At 37.3% G+C, this 22,732-nt stretch overlaps 1 protein-coding gene across 2 annotated transcripts in view; it reads right to left on the bottom strand.

The window, feature by feature from the left end:
- Positions 1-22,732, bottom strand: part of VTI1A (vesicle transport through interaction with t-SNAREs 1A) — a 449,364-nt gene that overhangs the window by 324,213 nt on the left and 102,419 nt on the right. For both annotated transcript variants that reach the window (XM_049764530.1, XM_049764531.1), the window contains exon 4: positions 5,520-5,597. In XM_049764530.1, the coding sequence (XP_049620487.1) occupies positions 5,520-5,597 (78 nt within the window). The remainder of the gene's footprint in view (positions 1-5,519; positions 5,598-22,732) is intronic.

Here is a 22,732-nt window from a genome sequence, read left to right as displayed (position 1 = left end):
TCTTTAGAACCTATCAAGAGGCTTTAACAACATATCCAGTTCATTCTGTGTTTGTGTGTATATGTTGAACTCTAAATCACAAATATCACTATGGAGTTGAGATAACTGCAATAGTATTTTCAGTGAAAAAAAAAAAGAAATGAAATTTCATTTGTTTTAAGAGACTATAAACTATGTACTAGGTCTAAAATTTGCATTCTCAACAATTCGGGTCTACAACCAATAATTTTAAACATCTAAATATCTGCAACATCTGTTATAACACTTGACATATACAAGCCAATAAATTACACTATTGCTTTGGGAGAAACGTGCCATGAATTGCTCACACTAAGCCTCTCTCCAAGTATCATGTTTACTGCAGACCGGAATTCTCACTTGTCTCCAGTTCAAGGAAAGCAAGCAGTGTGCATTCCAGCCTATTCTGTTAGTTCATCTGTTATAAGAAAGCTATGGCAAGTTCAAAAGAATGAAATTTGAAAAAGTTCATGAATTCTCTATTTAAAAAGGCAAGAGACCCTACAATGTATTTAATGAAGTGTATTTAGTGAAAATGAAAATGAAACCTTCAATATAATCCTTCCAAAATATCTGAGAAGTTGTGATGACTGAGAAAGATGCGCAACCTCTCAACAAGCATCCAATACGTGTGAGCAAAATCTCCCATTTTCTTGCGGGAAAAGTTAGCACGTTTCCCTAGAAGGAGGAGAATGTTAAAGGAAAACACCTGGACTATCCCACATTGGCAGGCTTTCTTTTTGCTCTCCAAACATCATGGGAGAAAAGGGGCCACCACCAGTTCTCAGAAAGACGATCTGGGGATTGACGGCACAGCGATCTTTTGTTTCTGGGGGCACCATTCTTCCGTTGACCACGATACTTAGAGGGGCAAAGTTTAAAACTACTCCTCAGCAATAGAGACTATTTGGACCATGCCACCCTGCCATAATCAATGAGCGTTTAAAAATGCTGCCCATTTGTTTTTTCAATAGGTTCCAAACAAAAACGTTCTATCTTGTTTGTGCTGCATGGCTGCCTTCAAGCTCCGCACCGGATTTGTCGCTAAGCTAGGTAATGGGAGGATTTTTCATCTTTATCTTCTATGTTTCGCCCCCAAGTTAGGCCGAGAGTTATTCATTCAAGTAAACAAAAGATGGTCTATTTTTGAAAATTAACACTGCTTAGACTGAGACTGGAAAGAGTGATTTTTGTATCTTGTCAAGTTCCGCGCTGCATCATAGGTTGACATGAAAGGCGCCCAATGCCACTAGGTTGAGTTAGGATAATCAGCATTTTTTTTTAAACAAAGATTCCATACACCCTCATCCTTCTCTCCTCCCCACTCACCCCCATCCCCAATACAGAATTTGATACAAGAGGTAATCTGTTCCTTTGTGGGCAGGGGGTGGTGGTGATAAAAATCTGGTTTATGCTGGTTTGAACCAGTGGAATCTCTTGTGGTTAAGCCTTGTGCTGTGACTCAAATCAAAACTGCACTGCAGAGCATGTGAGGGTTCTTGCGCATGCATGTGTGTGTATGTATGTGGCATGTCACGTGATCCCCCATCACTCCCGAAATTTTTTTTTTAGAGCTGATAACGCTACTGCCGTTTCTGTCCGCATACAGATAACGAATAAATGCTGAACTCTATTAAACGCCCTTTACACATTATCGTGGGTCGAACACACAATTTTCTGAACTTACGATGACAGTCTATTTATTTTGCTATAAACCCTCGGCACGTAACGAACAGATTTGTGCCTGGTAATGATCTGCTCTGCCAGGGCTATATGAAATGATACCGACCTTCTTTAGATCTTGGGGAATTAAATTGACCGACTTCACCCCCTGGTCTGTGGCTGAAGTTTGACACACTTTATGCACAGCAAGCCCAAATCAGAACTTAAGAGAACCTTGTATTAAAAAATTAAGCAATAATATCCACTGACTATTGCTTTACCACACACACACACAAATCGGCACATTTAGAAATATCTTACTCTTTATGTACACTTTTGAATCTTTTGTTTGGGATTTCCTCTATTTTCATTCGCTCAAATGTATTCAGTGGTTAATACAATTTTGCAGATGGGAACTGAAAGATGATGAGGGTTCAAAGGGGGGGGTTGTATTTGTACCAGTAAGATACTCCACTAAGAAGAAGATTTAATTCTGATATTTTTCCCCTCTTCTGAGAATAATTTTCAGAAAACTGAATCTAGTTAACGACTATTAAGGTTAATTCTAAGCATCACTACATTTTAAGATTGCAATTCCAATAAATTTAAATGCTGCCACATGGAATAAAAATAGGATATTTTTAGAGAATAGAATGATAAAGCCCAAGACAATAATACTTGGAAAGCTAGTGACCCAACAATGATTGTGTCCCTTCTTTGTAAGTTAAGGATTAACTGTATTTGATTTTATAAATTGGATATGCAACAAAAATTATTTTTAATTTATATAGAACAGTATGGAATGTAATGAAACATGTCCCATATAAAAGATATTAAAGATGCATTTTTTTAAAAATTCTGTTTCTTAAATTTTGATATATCTAACCACAAATGATTGTATCTGAAATAAACAAATATACTTTACAGTTAATTAAAAATTGTAATAATGTATATAAGCAGTCTGGTTATATATTTTATAAAAATGTCATACATGTGAAGAATAAAAATGAATAACTATGGCACTTATATTTACCTAAATATCTTAAAGAAATCACCATAGGGAAGTTGTGTATATTAAAAATAATTAAATAGTATTTAATTTACCTATTTGCACCACTGTTATTCATTCTGTATATTTTAATTATTTTTATTCATTCTGCATTAATTCATTTCTAGTTTATAATTTTTAATTAACATATAGTTTAATTTCAAATAGATTGCTATTTTCATCTCACTTTGGCTAGCACTCAGTTTTTCCTATAAAAGTTTATTATAAATATTATTTAGCCAAGAAGCTCTAAAAATGTAATTGATCAATGACTGGCATTAAAATCAACTTAGTTATGGGCATAAGATATTTCTTTACATAAATTACAGGTAATCTTCCTCAGAAAGGCTATTGCTCACTACTTCCATTGTTCCAGAACTCAAGAGGAAGAGCCAATATAAAATCTTTTTCTTCCTCTAAAGAAAAGACTGTTTTGATTTTAAGGTTTATATGAACAGTGATGAAGAATGAAAAGTTATTCTCACATGACTACTTCTAGTTAAGGATGTATTTCAGTTTTGAAGGATTTTAATTCCTCTATCATGCTTAAGAAAAATTGACTTCACCATGATATGAACAATTTGCTACATCTGGTAACAAGATATCCAAAAAGTTAAATGTAGGTCCTTTGAACTTTCAAGCCTTATTCAAATTTTAGGCTGAAAAGTTCATATAAGTAATAATCTAACAGTTATAGAGTCTCATGACTCTAATTTATCATACTCTATTTATTGAAGTGACAGCTCCTTACAACCAAACTTCAGATTCTCCAAGCACTTCAGAATTTATAAGTTTGACTTATGCAAGTCCAGGGGGGAAATATCTGTGTAATCACTTTAAAATGACAGGAATATAATTTGAAAAATTCAGAAAATATGAGCTCAATCCATTTTTGTGGAATATTTTTCTTTAGGCATAAAAATCACACTCATGAATATAAGGGTAATGATTTAGGCACATAAAATGTCCATTAAGAGGACTGAACATGCTTTATATATGTTCATATATTTTTTTAAAGAAGGAATGTCTGTCATATTTCTACAATATCCATTACAATAAAGGAAGCTGACTTAGACAGGAACATCCCCTTTCCTTCCATTGCCTCATATTAGGTAGTTTCAAATGAGAGAAAGATCTCTAGCTATTGAAAGAAGTGACATGGGAACTATGAATTTGCTTTTTAAAATTGTTTTGTATTTTTACAAAAAGGATAGTGCTTTTGTTTTTGCAGTAGAGAGAATAAACTCAGATTCATTTATTCAAGAGGTATGAGCAATTTAAACTCACTTATAATAGAAAGAAAATATTTCCCCTCTCATCCTAACATTATTTAATCTATTGTAAGTAACCCCCTTTATCAAATTACTCTTTTATGTTTAATGCGTTCCTTTACTTTTTTTTTCACTTAGCTATTCTCACATTTCAATCAAGGAAGCTGAAATCCCAAGTCAAATCTTAACATGTTTACATGTCTGAAGGCAAGTTGATAACATCCAAGTAGGTAAAGAGATAAGGTCTTTGTAAAAACAAACAATCAGCTCAATTATTCTTCTCTCTTATTTGGAGGGAGGGGTGCGCAGCTAGTAAAGGGTGAAGCTTAATCACATAAGCAACATCCTTACTGTATTAACATTATAGAAAATGGCAATATAGTTTTAGCACATGTAAACCTACTTGGAATAATCTATCTGAAATTAGATTTCAAATAACCTATTTGGATATAATCTATTTGAAATGGTAACTTCAATTCTGTACTTTTTACAAATGTCTATCCTTGTATCTTATTAAAATTTTGGCTTACTTAATGAATAATGCATGTTCATTTTACACTTAAGCAGAATCAAACCCTTTACATTTGCCAAAGGAATATTACTGAACATGCTCAGCTCTTGCTTCTAAAGTTTCCCTATCATTTATTTTATTTCAAAAGTATCAGAGAATCAGGTACCATGATTGTCAGAGACATTTTTGGAGTCTTCTCTACACTGAGTTTCTTGATATATACATATATATGCATATGCATTTAAGTTATGTATACTGTCTACATTAATTAATGAATTTTATAGTATTAACTCCAAGAAGGAAGTGGACATTAATTAGACTCATGATGCTACTGAGAACTATCTAATGGGAACTGACAGCCAAATTGTAAGGTCCTTTTAAGAAAGAATCCCCTTTTTGTTTCCTATGCCAACCAAACTGCACATGACTTTTCTATTGTTATTAGTTATTGTTATTATTACTATTAGTTGACAGAGACTGGACCACTATATGAATGTCCAGAGTCCACACTGTGCTTACAATTTGCATTTGGTGAATGTATTTTTAAGAAGCTACACAATAGGAGACCAAGCTGCCTGCCCTGTTGAATTTTAAAAGCATATTTTCATTTGTTTTGTTGCAAGTGTTGATTTAATTATACTGCATTATTATCAAAGCTGTATTATGTCTTTTTTTCTTATTCCTTTTACATGTGTTTGAGGTGAAGACCTTGGCTTTGTCTGCAAACAGTGTGTCTCAAGTTTTTCCTTAAGTACTAAATAATAAAGAAAAGAAAAGAAAAGATTTCTTTTTCTTAAGATAGCAGACAGTGATCTCAAGGTAAAGGGTTAAATGTAAGATCTCCAAGAAACATTTTGAAGTTGATTAAGACTCCAGCTTTGCATTAAACAGTATCGCTTCCACATGAGTTGCTGCTAATACGGTGAAGGGAGCAGCTTGAGAGCCCAGAGTGCCAGTGACCTCCTTCCCCCTGCAGCCACCCACCGGGCCTTCCTGATTAGCATTCTACCTGGTTCTCGGAGGAATTCCCGTCATCCCCTAGGAGCTCATTCCGGACTTCGTCACTGTAGGCGATCCGTGACCTTTTCTATAAAACAAAACAAAAAGGGAGAGCAGGAGAAACGTTAGAAAGGAAAGGCTTCGAAGCGTCTGTGGTTATCAAGGCTCATCGTCTCAAACCTCTAGAGCCCCCTAATGGAAACCTATTTGCTAAAATCTGCAAATCAAAGTTGTGTGAAGTTCTTGAACTTGCAAAGTTTAATGTAAATCCTAAGTTTTTCAAGGCTCACTGCAAGAAAATCCGTCATCGTTCTAAGTACTCTATTAGATAGTCACAAATGGGTCTCACAACTGGTATATTATTCCATACATAGTTCATTAAAAAAAAAAACTCTCAAATAAGGAATATAGCTATGTGGCTATTGTATCAACAAAAACTCATCAAATGCAACTAAAACACGAGTCTATGAAGGTCTTTAATATGGTGGCAGGAAACAGACTATACAATAGAGATATTCTAAAATGTCAAATTCTAGGATATTTTCATTCTAATTATACATTGGAATTATGGGAAATAGCACATCTCTCTTTTCTGCATTATTGTACAGTTTATAACCAGAAAAAGATTAATTAAAAATCTCACAACATTTCTAAAGTATAATTTAAATATCTAAAGTCCTTTATAAATTTTGGCCTAAGGATAAGAGTGAGGGAAAGCAGGCACGTGTGTGTGTGTGTGTGTGTGTGTGTGTGTATGTGTGTGTGTGTGTGGATGTGCGCTTGTTTAATTTACCTATCTTAGTAAATAAAGTACCTATAAAACAACTTCTCACAATCCCAGTAAATAAAAAAATTTTGTTTTCTAAGAAAACTCCCTTTACCTATAAAGTCAGCAGGGTAGGACTGTAAGTAATTCAAAACTTCTCTGAATGGACATGGATTTGAAAAAGATAAAAAGCTTTGAAAGTAGTTGGAACCCTCCCTGCCTACTTCAGTATCATCGGTTCAGACCCAAATACAGATTTATCAGTTATCTTTGCTGTCTTTTTCTGCTTCTGAACTACGCAAAAGCAGTCCATTAAAGAATCCATTAAAAATAAGCACCTAGGAAATAGTAACTTCTCTCCACAGTTGAGGACTTAAATGGTCTTCTATAGAATGACTATAGTTTAAAAGAATTAGCGAGAGTTTGTAAGCAAAAATCAACATAAACTTTAGCTATGTATTTTAAATTGGTGAATGAGTAACACTCCTTTGCAACATAGCAATTGTTCTCTCTTAAACATAAAATTATATTGCTCCTTAATAGGACTTTCTGTAGGAAAGTCACTGGACTTTAAACCAGTTTCAAACAGTAGCCTTCCTCAATTGGGGCTCCTGATCACAACAGCAAAACTCAGTTATTATTGCAGGGACTATTTTCTCGTTTCTCCCAAGAATGGTACATAAGAGAGAATTTAGCTCATTACATAAAACAGAAGCCTTAGGGCATTAGGGCTTAACTTTCAGCGGAATCCAGTTGAAACAGGCTGAACGCAGCATAAATAAAAATAAGTAGCCTAGCCATCCCTTTATTAGGGAAAACAAATATCACTCTCATGGAATTCTAAGAGTAGCTTTGTTTAAACAGACACTTGAACCCTGGGGTCCTTAGCACTCATTTTACCATGTAAAACTTTCACCCCATTTATTAACCAGGGATATGCTCAGAAAAAAAAAAAAGCTCAAATTGCAAAGTATTTCAAGAGAAAGGAAATGGCAATATCCCCTCCCTCTAATTCCCTACCGAATCCCCCTTCCTTGCTATATACATGTGTAACTTATACCTTAGTAGATCCATTAAGTCTGTAAGGAGATAAATAAAGCCAACAATGCTGCAGAGAAGACAAAGCAGAAAAGTTAAGTCATTAGCCTGAGGTCTGTAATGACATCTGTATCAAATGTCTTAATGATTCAAAAGTGTCCCAATTTACTCATTTCTGAACAAATGAGACTTCACTAGAAGAAAAAACCTGTTTCTCTTATTATACTTATAGAAGTGTTTATTGGTTAGCTATTTCTTTTCACTCCATACAGAATTATAGTGAACATCGCAAAATTAGAAGAGTGAATACTTCATAATCTTCCCACAATATTTAGATAATGCCAAATTTTTCTTATACCTATATGGAGATTCACACTACAATAGTTTCAAACTAGCTAGGCCAAAGTATTTTCCAACATTAAAGGAAATGAGAACCTTTAAACAGGCTGTGGTATCAGAGTAGCCTTTTTAATTATTCATTTCATCACTATGGGGGACTAAAACATTCCACAGTATGCAAGAATGTCATATGGAGATTGTTTTTGTTTTTCCCTTTTTTCACCAAAATACCAACAAATTGGCATAGATTGTTTAATCACAGTATATTCTTCTTTTGATTTATTATCCTTCCAAAAGAGAAGAAAATGACAAACATATATGCCTAAATATCTAATCCTATTTTGGTTAGAATATTTTGCTTTTGCAACCCAGTAATTAAGACTGTCCATGTACATCCACAGAGGAGAATTAAGGAGTTCTATCTTCTGTTAAAGGGCGGTCCCTGGAAATGTCATCCTTTACCATTATGATGGTTAAAAAAGAAGTCATTTGGATAATTCTTGGTTGTAATTACACAAATAATATGCTGCATTTTCAAAATGTTCTCTGAAAGAAAAAGATAACTCATTTTACATCGCAGAAATAGTTCTTTGCAAATATGATACACCTAGCGCTGCAAATTTAACTCTTTACAATAAAGTATCATTTTACAGAAACTTTTCCTAAAAACTTTGTTTTATTTATAATTATATTTATATCCCTGGCTTTGTTATTTCCCCCTAATTTATTATAGTTTAAAATATTAAGTAAAGCTGATTGAAATCAACCATCATTTAGCCCACAGGGCATTACTAAACTAATTGAAGACCAAAATAAGGGCAAATTCCTTTCAATGACAAACTATTTTATGAATAATTTTCCCCTAAAACATTAATGTTATTTTACCTTTTGTGGAATTAAAAAATTCTCTGCATTACTTAGTATTATGTCATACTTTGACTTGGAGGATGCAAAGTTAATTAAATAAATATCAACTGAATCTTAAAAATATTTTTATTATTAACTGCATAAAACCTTACTTTGGCCAAATGTAAGCATGAGAATTTGAGCTGGAAATGTCACATACTCAGCTACAGTTTGAAGGAACCCAATTCATAATGCATTTTATAAATAGTTAATGACTTCTATACATAAGCTAACCAGGCAAATCAAGAAATTGTCAACATTTTTAGTCTTAGTTGTCAGTTACTACTGTCTATTGGTGCTTTATATGTGGCTTCTGGAGAAGACAGAGGCTCTCTGCAGTTTGTAATCTACAGCAATTTTGGGTCTGAACCATAAGGGTGGAAAAGCTTCAACTGACAATATTACAAACAGAGAGAAAAAGACAGAGACAGAGAGACATAGAGAGAGACAGTTTAATACAAAGAGAATCTTTTACTTTGTGTGTGTGTGTGTGTGTGTGTGTGTGTGTGTGTGTGTGTGTGTGTGTGTGTGTGTGTTGTAAATGTAAAGCTTATTTCTTCTAACTCACCTAGGTGGGCTAGACACAGACAGAAAATCTATAGACCATATAAACATAAAAAATAAAGGTACAAATTAACAAACTGATGCTTATCTTAGAAGTGAGATGCAGTTTCTATGGCTACTTAAAACCACTTTTCCTGACTTGTACTTGAGCAGAACTTCTGCAAACTGCCTGAGTGTACTTTTCTTAAAGCAAAGTCGGAACAAATATGCTTGCTGCATTCTGTCTGGAAATTTGGCTTGAAACAATCTATCTACTTGATCCACGCCTTAACATTTCCCACCTGAATTGAAAATATTCCTGGACAGACCACTAAACTACAAATAAAATGAACAAACTTAGCTTAAACTAATTAAGATGTGTGATCTGTGGCACCGCCTCTATATGATTCTATATGTCAGAGTCTACGTAACCAGAATGAGGATGCTACAACCTAACAACCAGTGCGAGCATAACAATGAAGTTGGTTTATTACTAAAGCGTCTATGAGAATTTAATTTCCATGGCGTGCACATGGCAAAGCAATTGCTTAAATTGCCTCACCTGGGAATTTAATACAATGTTATCATCAGACCAGCCACATTGTAAATAGATTTATAATGTTTTCCATGTGCTGCACTCTGTTGCATATGAATTAAGTAATGATCTGGTATTACAATAAAATCAGCTAGCTCCCACACCTGGCAGACAGGATATTTCACTAAATTAATACCCATACAGCTACATCACAAGGCACGGGAGAGGAAACCATCTCCGAGGCATTCAACTTGAGTTTTACATGGGAGACAACACTCCCCACTATGTCACCATATTGAATGGGCTGCTCAAGCCAATCTGTTTCTAACATCTGTATCACAGAATTAAGACTTTCTTGTTCCTCTTCTATTTTGGCCTGATTTTCTTCTTTCAGCACTTTAATTACCAATCAACAATCCACAACGTTCACAACACTAAGAAAGCTCTTTATTCTAATCTATGTGCTGCAGACAGCCAAATAATTGATATAAAGTGTAGTATGGTGTTACTGACTAATGAAAGAGAAGCTTGTCCCACTTCCTAATCAAATCGGTCCACAGAATAAATGGTTAATAGATTTCTCCATAGGTCTAAAGCAAATTATGCAGTCTGGTCAGACTTTTCCATTTCTTCTACCATGTTTTCAGTCTCCCCATATTTAATAATGCCCAAGGTTACCAGGTGATACATCTATTAAAAATGTGTGCTTACAGAGCCAAAGAACTTAACTGTTCCAAAGAATTTAACTACTCCTGTTATAATTAATACTTTGGATAGCTAACAATACCACAGACTGATATTATTTGCTAGTCACCTAATTGCTGCCATTCAATTCTTACCTAATTTTATCTGGCTTTAATGAACAAATACCATACTTCTGTAGTGTCCAGATGGCATTTTGTAAAATGCCTCTATCTTTGGCACAAAGGATTCCACTTTTAAGCATACCCCCGTTTCTCCATGGCCAATTTCAGCTTTTCATGCACATTCCATCCTTTTGACCCAGTACTTAAAAAGGTTCATCATCATTCCAGGACAGGAAACTTTCAGTGTATGATCTTGGCCAAGTTAAGTTGTTTGATATCAGTTTCCTCAATCTCTGTAACAGTGAAGATTGGGGTCAGAGATCTAGCTCAGCGGCTGAATGCTTCTCTAGCATGTGGTAAAGTCTGCCCCCCCTTTCACACGCTCGCGCGTGCACGCGCGCGCGCGCGCACACACACACACACACACATGCGCATGCGTGCACACTCAATAATACCACGGATAGTGATGATAATATTAACCTATTAGTCCACATTATTTGCTAAAAACAAATGGCATTTCTTTCATATAATTCAATGAAAACCTAAAATGTAAACTGTTGAACTACATTTAGTTGCTTATATTGGGAAAGAGAAAACAGAGCCAGTACTCACATAACTTAGCGCATCCTTTCTAGAAAATACTTTACCAATAATATAATAAGAGTAGTTTTACTGACTTTGATTTATTTTAACCCAGCAATTCTGTTACACTGTTCTGCTCAGTTCACTACTTTATGGTGTTAGAATGTTTATATGACTTTCAATGGTAACAAAACAAAACAAAAATATTTCACAGCATTTTAAAAAATGTTATCAGAGAAAATACGTTCCACTCTGTTTCTTATAAGTAATCATTGCACTAAACATGGCTTGCTCTGCTCAAGAGACTGTTTAGAGTTAAAGGTCAAGCTCATTCGTTGGAAAGTGCACATGCCATATGTCACCCATACTGTAGCATTAATAAAGGGAAAACACACTTTCTATCTCTCAGAAACTCATGGCCAACAGACCATATGCGAGCCACCAGAGAGAAAAATACTAACATACCCAGCTGCTAGGCTACAACACTTGGAAAGCAAGTTACTGTGAAAGCACTAAAATTTAACTTGTTGTTTCTGAATATTACAGATGTCAGGAAAGGACATTTTATTAAATTTTTATTTAAAAAATTCTAGTTTTTGTTTTTGAGCCACACTTAACTGTGCCCCGAGTTGACTCCTGACTCTGCAGCCAAGAATCACTCCTGGAAGGGCTCAGGGGACCATATAGGTGCTGGGAATCGACTGAGATTGGGCCACATGTAAGACGAGTGCCTTATCCGCTATACTTTCTCTTTGGTCCTGTCAAAAATATTTTAATGTTTGAAATGGGTATTTATGTTTGGTGGGTAAAAAAATTCTACCACAAAAAAAATTCTACCACATCTTTTCTTAATTACTTTGTTTGTTTGTTTTTTGGGCCACGCCCGGTGATGCTCAGGGGTTACTCCTGGCTATGCGCTCAGAAGTCGCTCCTGGCTTGGGGGACCATATGGGACACGGGGGGGATCGAACCTCGGTCCATCCAAGGCTAGCGAAAGCAAGACAGGCACCTTACCTCTAGCACCATCGCCCGGCCCCTCTTAATTACTTTTTAAATTTACTATATTCTGTAAATGTCCATATTTTATGATGAAGGTTTTAAATGTATATAGACATATACACAATAACATGCACACATATAGACCTCACTGTTATACATATACAATCCATGTATCTAATAACACTATGTGTTCCAGGATGCCAGAAGAGATTTCTAGCTATAACAGAAACTCTGCCCACATTGCTGTCATACCATTTCATGATCTGTCAAGGAGTCATGTAGTTACACATCTTCATTTCCTCTCCCAGCATTTCTAATAAGTCTCAGAGTTAAGTTTAACATTAATGTTCAAAACAGTGCAGCTTGAGGGACCCTGGAACGGCTTAGCAGCAGGACATACCAGCTCTGCAAGTGTGAGTTGTACATTCACTCCCCAGTGCCACCTGTTTGCACTAGATGCAGCCCTTGGGCCCTGTTAATCGGGAGTCCCTACAAACTTACAGTTCACAGCCAAAATGTGTGTGACACAGTGGCAGGGGTCTGTGACCTTGCCCCGCATCCCAAGAATAAATTACTGTACTATGGCCAGCAATGAGGTCCCCACCCTCCTAAAGAGCACATGTGTGAGCATCACATCTGGCTCAAGCAAACACTCTGAGCAGAAAGTGTGTAAGCACCACAGCTAAAGGATGCAACTCCCAGAGCACATTTGGCTGTGCTTCCATGCGTGCAACCCCCTGAGAGAGTGTCAGCCAACACTTCAGCCAGTCTGTGACCCCAGTGAGACCCATAGCCAGGCAGGGATGTGGCACAACCTGCCCCATCATTGCAATAACATAGGGAAGGTAGCGGGGCAGCAAAATGCAACTAGAGTTAATCTCGTAGCTATATTTGTTTGCTTTGGCCCAAGCTGTTGACACTATTGAATGGCATGCTGTCTGTCTGTCTGTCTCATATCAAGTTAACTTGTCAATCAGTAATTCAGTTACTTCATTCATAAAGGCAGCTCCTGATAGAATAATCAGATGGTGTTGACTTAGTGTAGGCAAGCAGCAGAGAAAGATTAATTACTAAAGTCTTTTTTAACATAAAATAAAATAAAATAAAATAAAATAAAATAAAATAAAATAAAATAGCAAGTATGTCCAAATGTACCTTATTTCTTTGGTAGTCTTACAAAAATTCCTATACAGTTAAAAATGTGGCTCTCATAAATAAATGCTATATAATATTCTTCAGTCAAAAAGCAATCCAAAAGATCAACAAAAGCAAAAGTTGGTTCTTTGAAAAAATAAACAAGATTGATAAACCACTGGCAAAACTCACATAGAAAGGGATAGAAAGAAACTCGATAAACTGGATTAGAAATGAAAAGAAGATCACTACAGATATTGCAGAGATTCAAAGGGTAATCAGAGACTACTTTAAGAAACTCTATGCTATGAAACAAGAGAACCTGGAAGAAATGGAAAATTCTTGGACTCATAATATTCCAAGGTTGAATAAGAATGAGGTAGCATATCTAAACAGCTCGATCACTATTGAAGAAATTAAAATGATAATCTAAAGTCTTCCCAAAAACAAAAGCCCAGGCCCACACGGGTTCATTAATGAATTCTTTCAAACCTTTCAAGAGGATCTACTACCAATCCGTTCAGGCTCTTTCATAAAATTGAAGAAACAGGAATACTTCCAAACAGTTTTTATAAAGCTAACACCACCTTGATAACAAAACCAGACAGAGATGTTGCCAAAAGAGGAAATTACAGACCAATATCCCTGATGAACATAGATGCAAAGATCCTCAACAAAATTCTGGCAAATAGGATCCAATGCATCATCAAGAAGGTCAACCACCATGACCAAGTAGGTTTCATCCCAGAATGCAAGATGGTTTAACATCTGTAAATTAATCAACATAATACACCATATCAACAAAAATAAAAATCATATAATCATATCAATAGATGCAGAGAAAACATTTGATAAGGTCCAACACCCATTCTTTTTTTTTTTTTTTTTTTTGGTTTTTGGGCCACACCCGTTTGACGCTCAGGGGTTACTCCTGGCTATGTGCTCAGAAATCGCCCCTGGCTTGGGGGGACCATATGGGACGCCGGGGGATCGAACCGCGGTCCTGATCCTTGGCTATCGCTTGCAAGGCAGACACCTTACCTCCAGCGCCACCTACCCGGCCCCCCAACACCCATTCTTGATAAAAAAAAAAAAACTCTCATCAAGATGAGAATGGAAGGAACTTTTCTTAAAATATTCAAGGCCATCTACCACAAGCCAATGGCAAATATTATTCAGTTGAATTGGGAGGGCAGAGCGGAGGAGATGATTTGGGTAACACCTGGCAATGCTCAAAAATGACCCCTGGTGGTGGGTGGGGGGACATACATGGTGCTGGAAATTTTTACAGAGTTTGGTGGGATGTTAGGCAAGGCCTTAACTCCTATACTATCTCTCCTGCCTCCGTTATATTAAAAAAAAAATACGAAAATTAAGTCCATAGTAAATACGATTATTTTACATCTGAGTTATCCTGAATCATCTGCCTACCATTAGGATGCCTGCTCATTCACTGAAATTCTGTTTAGAATCATGATTTCAAAGGATCTAGACATGCAAAAACAAATTATCTTGAAGGTTGACATTGAGGTTTCATATAAATGATTGGTTGATAATAGCAACATGAGGCATCATCAAAAACAGCCATACAACATTTAAAAATGATTTCTACAGCCAAAGTCCAACAGCAGAGAAAAGGCAAAATACCCTTCCCATTGCCAGTGCCAGTGGTCCTTCCAGTGGTCCTGAACCCCCAGGCAAGGCTGCCTGCATCCTTCACGAAGTCTATGATTTACCAGCAGCTATAAAGTATCAGTCTTTGGATTTTGTTTCTTGTCCCTATTTTCCAAAATCATTAAGCATAAAAAGAAAAACACAACAGCAACCATAACTTATAAAGAATGGACATTTTCAGAGGGATAAAAACTTAAGGTACGATGTTTTATATGCAAGAATACAATGTCTGATCTCATAAAAGGCTGAGTCACAACTAAATTTGCCTACAGGTGTAATGTCGATGTACTGTAAATTTAATTTCAAAGGCTGCACCATAAAGTAGTGATAACCTACTCATGAGAAAAAAGACGAGTCACACCACAGACTATTAAAATGGGTTCTGGATCTCCTGCCTACTCACAGAACCAAGAAACTCCCCAGAGAGTTTCTCTAAAATTCTAGATTGGAACCAGCCAACTCACAGACAAGTAATTTTTATAATTTTTGATCCTAGAATATATTTTTGGACCCATGTTAGACTGATTCTGTGAAGTTATAGTGCTCATAGTTCAGTTATAAAATCAGATGCCTTTAAATGCCTTAAGAATACAGGCAACTAAACTGATGTTTAGGCAAGAAAACAAAATTCCTTTAGTCCAAATTCTCTATAAAACCATGCTGAAGATTACCTCAAATACTCTATGATCCAAAACTAAACAATTTAACATAAATGAGAGCATTGACTCTTAAATCACTCTTCCCCAATGATTCTCCATTTTCAATAAAATAAAATAAAATCCTGCCTACTCAGGTGCTTTGCTTCAATTAAATGTTCTTTCTCCTATATCTTCAAAGTGTTACTGGTTCTTTCTTTAAGGATATAAATGTCTTAAAGTGTACCCCAGCTTTATAGATTTTGAGCTATTTCACCCTCTACTATTCTACCCAGCTAATGCCCCACTTCCTTTTATCCTTCATTCTTTACCAAGCTTCTTAAGAGTATTCTACAGGCATTAACTCCACTCATGTTCCAGTCATTTCTCAATTTAGCAAACTACATACTTGCCTCTCATACCATAAAGAACCCCAATGTCATTAATGACTTCTTAAGTTCCTAAATCATTGACCAGACATTTTTATTATATTTTTAGAGAGTCATTATAAATTTCAAAAAAGTTGTAAAAATAAAAGATTTCCCATGTGACCTACATTTATCTCCTCCCATTATTTACACCTTATATCTTACAAGCAAGTTTTTTGGGGGCGCACACTCAGCAGCACACAGGATTTATTCTGGTCTGTGCTCAGAAATTTCTCCTGGCAGGCTTTGGGGACAAAATGCTGGGAATTGAACCCAGGTCAGCCACAAGCAAGGCAAACACTACCCACTGTGCTATGCTCTGGCCCTACCCCAACCTTTATCACTAATTTTATACATGGTTTTCCCATGTACATAATTCTCCAGAAGAATATCTAAATTTTATCCCATTGTCTCCTTTATTCCCCAAATTCAATCAACCAGTTCTATGGGCTAAACTCTAATTTTGAATATCTGGGGCCCTTAATTATATTTCTAGGATATCTGCTACCATTTGCACTAATATCAATTCTTTTCTCATAACTGTTACCACATATTTACCGTTATTTTATATATGAATTATATTTGAGATATCTGAGAGATACTTGTATGGAAAGATAGACATATTTTGAGGCAGAAATAAGCCAACAGGTACAATTTCTCATTTTGGGGAGTAAAGGAAACCTCCCTGCACCTCTCTCTCTGCAGAATATCTAACTTATAGAAAAAGCAATGCCTAAAGACATGACTTATTTCAGAACAGGCATGTTAAAATAGGAAGTGGATTGAGCATGAGACTCAGGTGGTACAGCACATGTCTTGTACATGCAATAATCTGGGTTGTATCTATGGCACCACCTGGTCCCCAAGCACCACCAAGTGTAGCTGTAGCTTTGATGATTTCTTCCTGTACTCACTGATGGAACTTTCCCAGCACAAAACAAAATAAAATAAAATAAAAATTTAAAAAGTGAATTAAGCAAGCCAATTTACTAAAGAAAAATGTTAAGAAAAGATTTCTCTCCATTTCTTCATAAGTGAATAGCACATTTCTCTTTAATGTTAAGCAAATCCTTATCTTGTATCATCTATTTTACTGTTCTCCTAACTTAAATATTACCATTTTTTTATTACGTAGATGCTAAAAGACCACATTTTCAAATAAAATGTTGCACATACATATTTCTTCTTTGTCTGATTTGAGGACCTGAGGAATATGGATTACGTTTGTTATCTGCAAGAAGAAACTCTGCTACAAGCCTGGCATTCCAGTTTGCTTTTATCTCTGAGACCCCAAATTGTACTGTTAGGCAACACAGGGCACTTATCTAGATTGAACTGTCATACAAATAGATTTTTTGTCAGGCATTCAATTTGTATTGAGGAATATGCCAACAAAAACAAAAACCAGCAATTTTAAACAACAAACCTATCCTCTACTGACAGGAACAAATTGCTGTATTTCAAATAAATAAGAATTACTATATAGTGTACACTGTACAAAGCTTAAATGATACAGGAAGAATACTGTTCTTGTAACTAATTCAATCTAGTTGTTCAGGCAGCAGTTGAATGTAAGACAAGTAGAATGTAAGACAAATAGAGAATATAATTAATACTAATAAGCATACAAGAAAAATCACTAACAGAAATTCTATGTTAGCACAGGAAAATGAGGGTCCTCAGTCACATTACAGATCTAAATCAAGAGGTTCTATGAAGGCGACTATGTAGAGCATTTTGTTTGTTTGTTTTTGTTTTGGGGCCAGACCTGTTGATGCTCAGGGGTTACTCCTGGCTATGTGCTCAGAAATTGCTCCTGGTTGGGGGAGGGGGGAACGGAACACCAGGGGATTGAACCTCGGTCCCTCCTAGGCTAGCGCTTGCAAGGTAGATGCTTTACCTCTAGTACCACTGCTCCAGCCCCAGAATTTTGAATTTATTCTGATCTGGTGTCCATCCACAATTTCAGGTAGTGCCTCTGGCCCAAATCAGTCCTTCCAGAAAGCCAGATCACCATTAACATGAACCTAAACCTGAGTGTCTTCAACATTCACAAAAGCAAGTAAAAAATTTAGAGAACGAACCCCACACTTATATCTAATTTTCTTCACATCTCAAACTATCAGGAAAATGATTCAGTTGATAATCAAAGTTGGTTTTAATACCAGGCATTAAAGATGTTGGGAATTTAATGATGTTAATCCTCCCAACCCATGAACAGGATATGTGTCTGCATTTCCTTATGTCTTCTTTATTTCCTGAAGCAGGGTTTTGTATAGGTCCTTCACATATTTAGTTAAGTTGACTCCAAAATATTTGAGTTTGTGTGACACTAATGTGAATGGAATTGTTGGGTTTTTTTTTTTGGGGGGGGGCATACCGGTGATGCCTAGGGTGATGCTGACTATGCACTCAGAAATCGCTCCTGGCTTGGGGGATCATATGGGATGCTAGGGGATTGAACCGAGGTCCGTCCTAGGCTAGTGCAGGCCAGGCAGCCACCTTAACACTTGCGCCACCGCTTGGGCTCCAATGGGATTGGTTTTTTGTTTGTTTGTTTTTGGTTGTTTTTTATTTTATTTTACTTTTTTGGTTTTTGGGTCACACTGACAGCACTCAGGGGTTACTCCTGGCTCTACGCTCAGAAATCGCTCCTGGCAGGCTTGGGGGACCATATGGGATGACGGGATTTGAACCACCGTCCTTCTGCATGCAAGGCAAATGCCTTACCTCCATGCTATCTCTCTGGCCCTGGGATTGTTTTTTTAAGATCCATTTCTTCCCTATCATTTTTGGTGTATAAGACCATTGGTTTTTGCATGTTAATTTTGTATCCTTCCACTTTACTATATGATTCTATTGTTTCTAGAAGCTTTTTCATATAGTCTGTAGGGTTTTCTAAATATAGTATCATGCCATTTGCAAACAGTGAGAGCTTGACTTCTTCCTTTCCTATCTGGATCCCATTGATATCTTTTTCCTGCCTAATCACTATGGCAAAAACCTCCACCACTATATAGAATAGGAGTTGTGAGACAGGGCAGCCTTGTCTTGTACCAGATTTTAGAGGAAAGGCTTTTAGTTTATCTCCATTGAGAATAATATTTGCCATAGGCTTGTGGTTGATGGCCTTGATTATATTGAAAAAGTTTCTTCCATTCCCATCTTGATGAGAGTTTTTTTTTTAGTCTTTGTCTTTTTTTTTTTATTGTGACCAAAGTGCATTACAAATCTTTCACTGCATCATTTATGGTACATAGTGACAATGAATGAGGGGCATTCCCACCACCAGTGCTGTCCTCCCTCCGCCCCTGTTCCCAATATGCATCCCATATCTCCCTCCCTTACCCCCAGAATGCTAGTGCAACTGGTCTCCACTTTACAGCTTGTTGTAGATTGAGCATCCATTCCACCATCATTGGAGATAAAAAGGATAAGAAAAAAGGGAGAAAAAAATTTGGTGACAACTACCAAAAAAGAAAGAAGAGAGAGAGAGAGAGAGAGAGAGAGAGAGAGAGAGAGAGAGAGAGAGAGAGAAAAGAAAAGAAAAATGGAAGAAAAAAGAAAAAAATGAACCCAGCAAATAAAAATAAAAATAAATCTCTAAATAATAACCACAAGAATGAAAAAGAAAGAGAAAAGTGGAAGAAAAAAAGAGAAGGAAAATAAAGTAAAAAACTAACAAATCAAAACAAGAAACGTATGGGTGCTGGAGTGGCAGGGTTTGGCATTCCCCCCACTTTTTTTTTTTTTTTTTTGCATAGGCACAGTAAGCATTGGCGAAGAAAGGTAATTCCTATGGCCTAAGACATTCAGGGTTTCTCTATCCTTGAAGCATACCATCGTGGGATCAACCCCTGGCTCTATATATACTCATTACCCCAGCCCAAAGGCTTTTTGTGATGCCAGGAAAGTTTCCTCTCCGTTGTGTGTGAGAAAATCAAGCCACTGTAGCTAGCTATCTTGGTATTTGCACGGGTTATAGGTCAGGGTCTAGGATAGAGTGTCTAGGTTCTAGAGGTTCCTATCCATCGTTGTTGATGTGTTCAGTCTTCTATAACACTTGCTCCCTGTTTACGTTCAGTTCCTAAGCCGAAGCCTAGGATATTATGGATCCAAAGGTTCTGCTCAATTTCTGTTGTCCAAGTTGGACCTCTGCAATAAGGCATCTTGTTGTTGTTGTTGTTGTTTATGTGCTCTGGGCTACAGCCTAAGGTAGGGTTTTCCTTATTAGTCCCAAGGCAGGTTCTGTTCAGTCATGGTTGTCAAAGTCAGTTTTCTGTTGTTGGTGTTCTTATTTTTCACAGTTCAAAGGACGATATCTCTTCAGATTTCCATTTAGTGTTAGGTGATGTGATAGGACAGCCTGGTCTTAGGTCAAGTTTTCCTTTCCTCGTTGTCATATCAAAACTGGCACAAGTTGGTGCCAGAGCAATGTTATAAATCTCCCAATGGAGCTTAGTTCCTGGTGGTGTTGTCCGAAATATCATTTCTACGTCGGGAATCTGGGATTTGGGATTGGACTAACACTGTCCAATCTCCTGGGGACTGCGTTGTATCCATATGACACATGTTCAGGATGGGAGGCACCTTTCTGTTATAAAAAATGTGAGTTCTTATCCCTAGAAGATAAGATCTTGGATGGGGTGGGGGGGGGAAGATAAGATCTTGTTTCTGTGTCTATGGTTTCCCCCTTTTTTTTACTGTGCCCATACAAAAACGTATGGTGTCATACTGTGTTGCTGGTGCTATTCAGGGTAAGGATGACAGGCTGCACACACACAGTCTCTGTCGTTTGGTTTTGTTCTGAGCTTTTATCAAGGCTTTTTGTACCAATCAGCACCAAAAATGGTAAGGACAAAGAAAAAATGTATATATTAAAATAGAACAAATAAATAAAACTGAGTTAAAAAGAAAAGGTATTGAATAAAACAAGTGGTGGAGGAGGCTACCTGTATATTTAGGAATTGTTATATATGTATTGAGCTTCCATAGGCAATATAAGACTCCCAATTAGGTCTTTTGATATATTCTTGTGGGGAATAAAAGCCAATGTACTTTTCGATTCACAGGCCTTGGAATTGAGTTTGAGAGATGCTTTGCTGCATTACAAGACCATATAGTGTCTTTGAGCTGGTTTTTTTTTAATATAATTTTTTATTTTGATCATAGTGGCTTACATATTGTTGTCAATAACATTTTAGGTACATATTTACATAAAATCAGGGGGGATTCCCATCACCAGATTGTCCTCCCTACACCTCTGTATTTGTCCTACCTCCCATTCCCTCTTCCCTCACCCCCAGGGCGGCCAGAATATGTGATCCCCTCTGTATCCAACCCTCTACTTAGTAGTCTTGCACCTGTTTGGTCTTGATGCCTCCCGTATCTCCCCCTCTAACTGTAGGCAGGACTATCTAGTTCAAGTTGCGTGGTTTTGCCTGAGAAAGAGAAGATACATAAGATACATAAGATACATAAGATACATAAACAGAAGATACATACTGGGGTATGAGTCTAATACCCCAAAAATGGGTGGAATCCTTCTAGAGGCTTTCATCATCAATTTGGGAGATGAAGGGGAAAAAGAAGGTGAAACACTCCACCGGTACCAAAAAAGGTGTCAATGATCCCCAGTCCCAAAGGTCTGGCAGAGACAATTGTAACGGAATGGGGCTTCTGGAAGCACAAAGAAAGATGCTATCCTAGGTGCCATCCTAGGTTCAGTGCAAAGACCAAGATCACCAACCACAGAAGATGGATTAAAACGACACTGAGGTAACAGAACCTCCAGAACCACAAAGACTGACTTCATCATAAGTCCCACCTCAGGATCTGTGCAGATACTGAGACCTCTAAACACAGAGTTGAGCTGGGGGTTTTGCTGAGGCTGATTCCTGTAGTGTGCAACAGTCCACGATTTGGTGGGGGTGAGAGGGGCCATCAAGCATGAGTCAGCAGGCGTGCTGGTTGTAGTTCTTTGCCGAGGCATAAGAACGGGGACCCAGAGGGTGTCTTTCACTGAGGAGCTGGAAGGTGGTCTGTTGAGGCAGGAGGTCAATCTTGTGCCTACCAAATTAGGAACTGAGGGTAATGAGGGTTAAATTAGGGGAAGATAACGGATCAGGATTGGGAGGTGAGGGGATAGAAGAGACACAGGGGTAGGGGAGAGGCAATACATGACAGGGACTATATACAATATATATACATATATATATATATATGAATTGTTTATAATTTCGGCTTGGAGTCAGTACGGAAAATCACATCCACATAAAGACTGACTTTAAAGATCTATTTGAGTGTTATCATCCAAATCTTTGGCATTCCGTTTCCTTTCCTAGGAACCGTAATAAAGACCATTTTTAGATAATGCTTAAAAAGTATATTTGTCACACACGCGCATTTGCGCCCGCGCGGTTATGAAAATGAGTATTAGTAAGAAAAGACACCACTGCAGGGGGTCCAGTATGAATACGGGAGGAGTTTCCCTCCTTCCCCCTCCCCCCAGAGCCCAGTTGTCCATACCTGGCCCTGAAGACCAGTCTGGCATGGGGGGATCTTGGTCTCCTGGACTAAGTGGTCAGCACAGGAGGCCATTGGCCAGCTGTCTGCCCAGATTCCCAGCCATACCCGGAGAGGAGCAGGAATCCTGGCATGTGGGATCTTCTGGGTCCAGCTGCAGCCTCCCTCTCCAGTATGAAAAAGCATCGGGGAGGAGTTTGCCTTCTCCCCATCCCCCAGAGCTCAGATGCCAGACCTAGCCTTGAAAGCCATCCTGGCGTGGGGGGCTCTCGCTCTCCTGAACTAACTGGTCAGTCCCGGAGGCCTTTAACCA

Source organism: Suncus etruscus, chromosome 17, assembly GCF_024139225.1.
Source record: "Suncus etruscus isolate mSunEtr1 chromosome 17, mSunEtr1.pri.cur, whole genome shotgun sequence".
Classification (NCBI taxonomy): Eukaryota; Metazoa; Chordata; class Mammalia; order Eulipotyphla; family Soricidae; genus Suncus; species Suncus etruscus.
The sequence above is the reverse complement of the archived record's forward strand: the minus strand, read 5'-3'. Positions and strand labels throughout refer to the sequence as shown.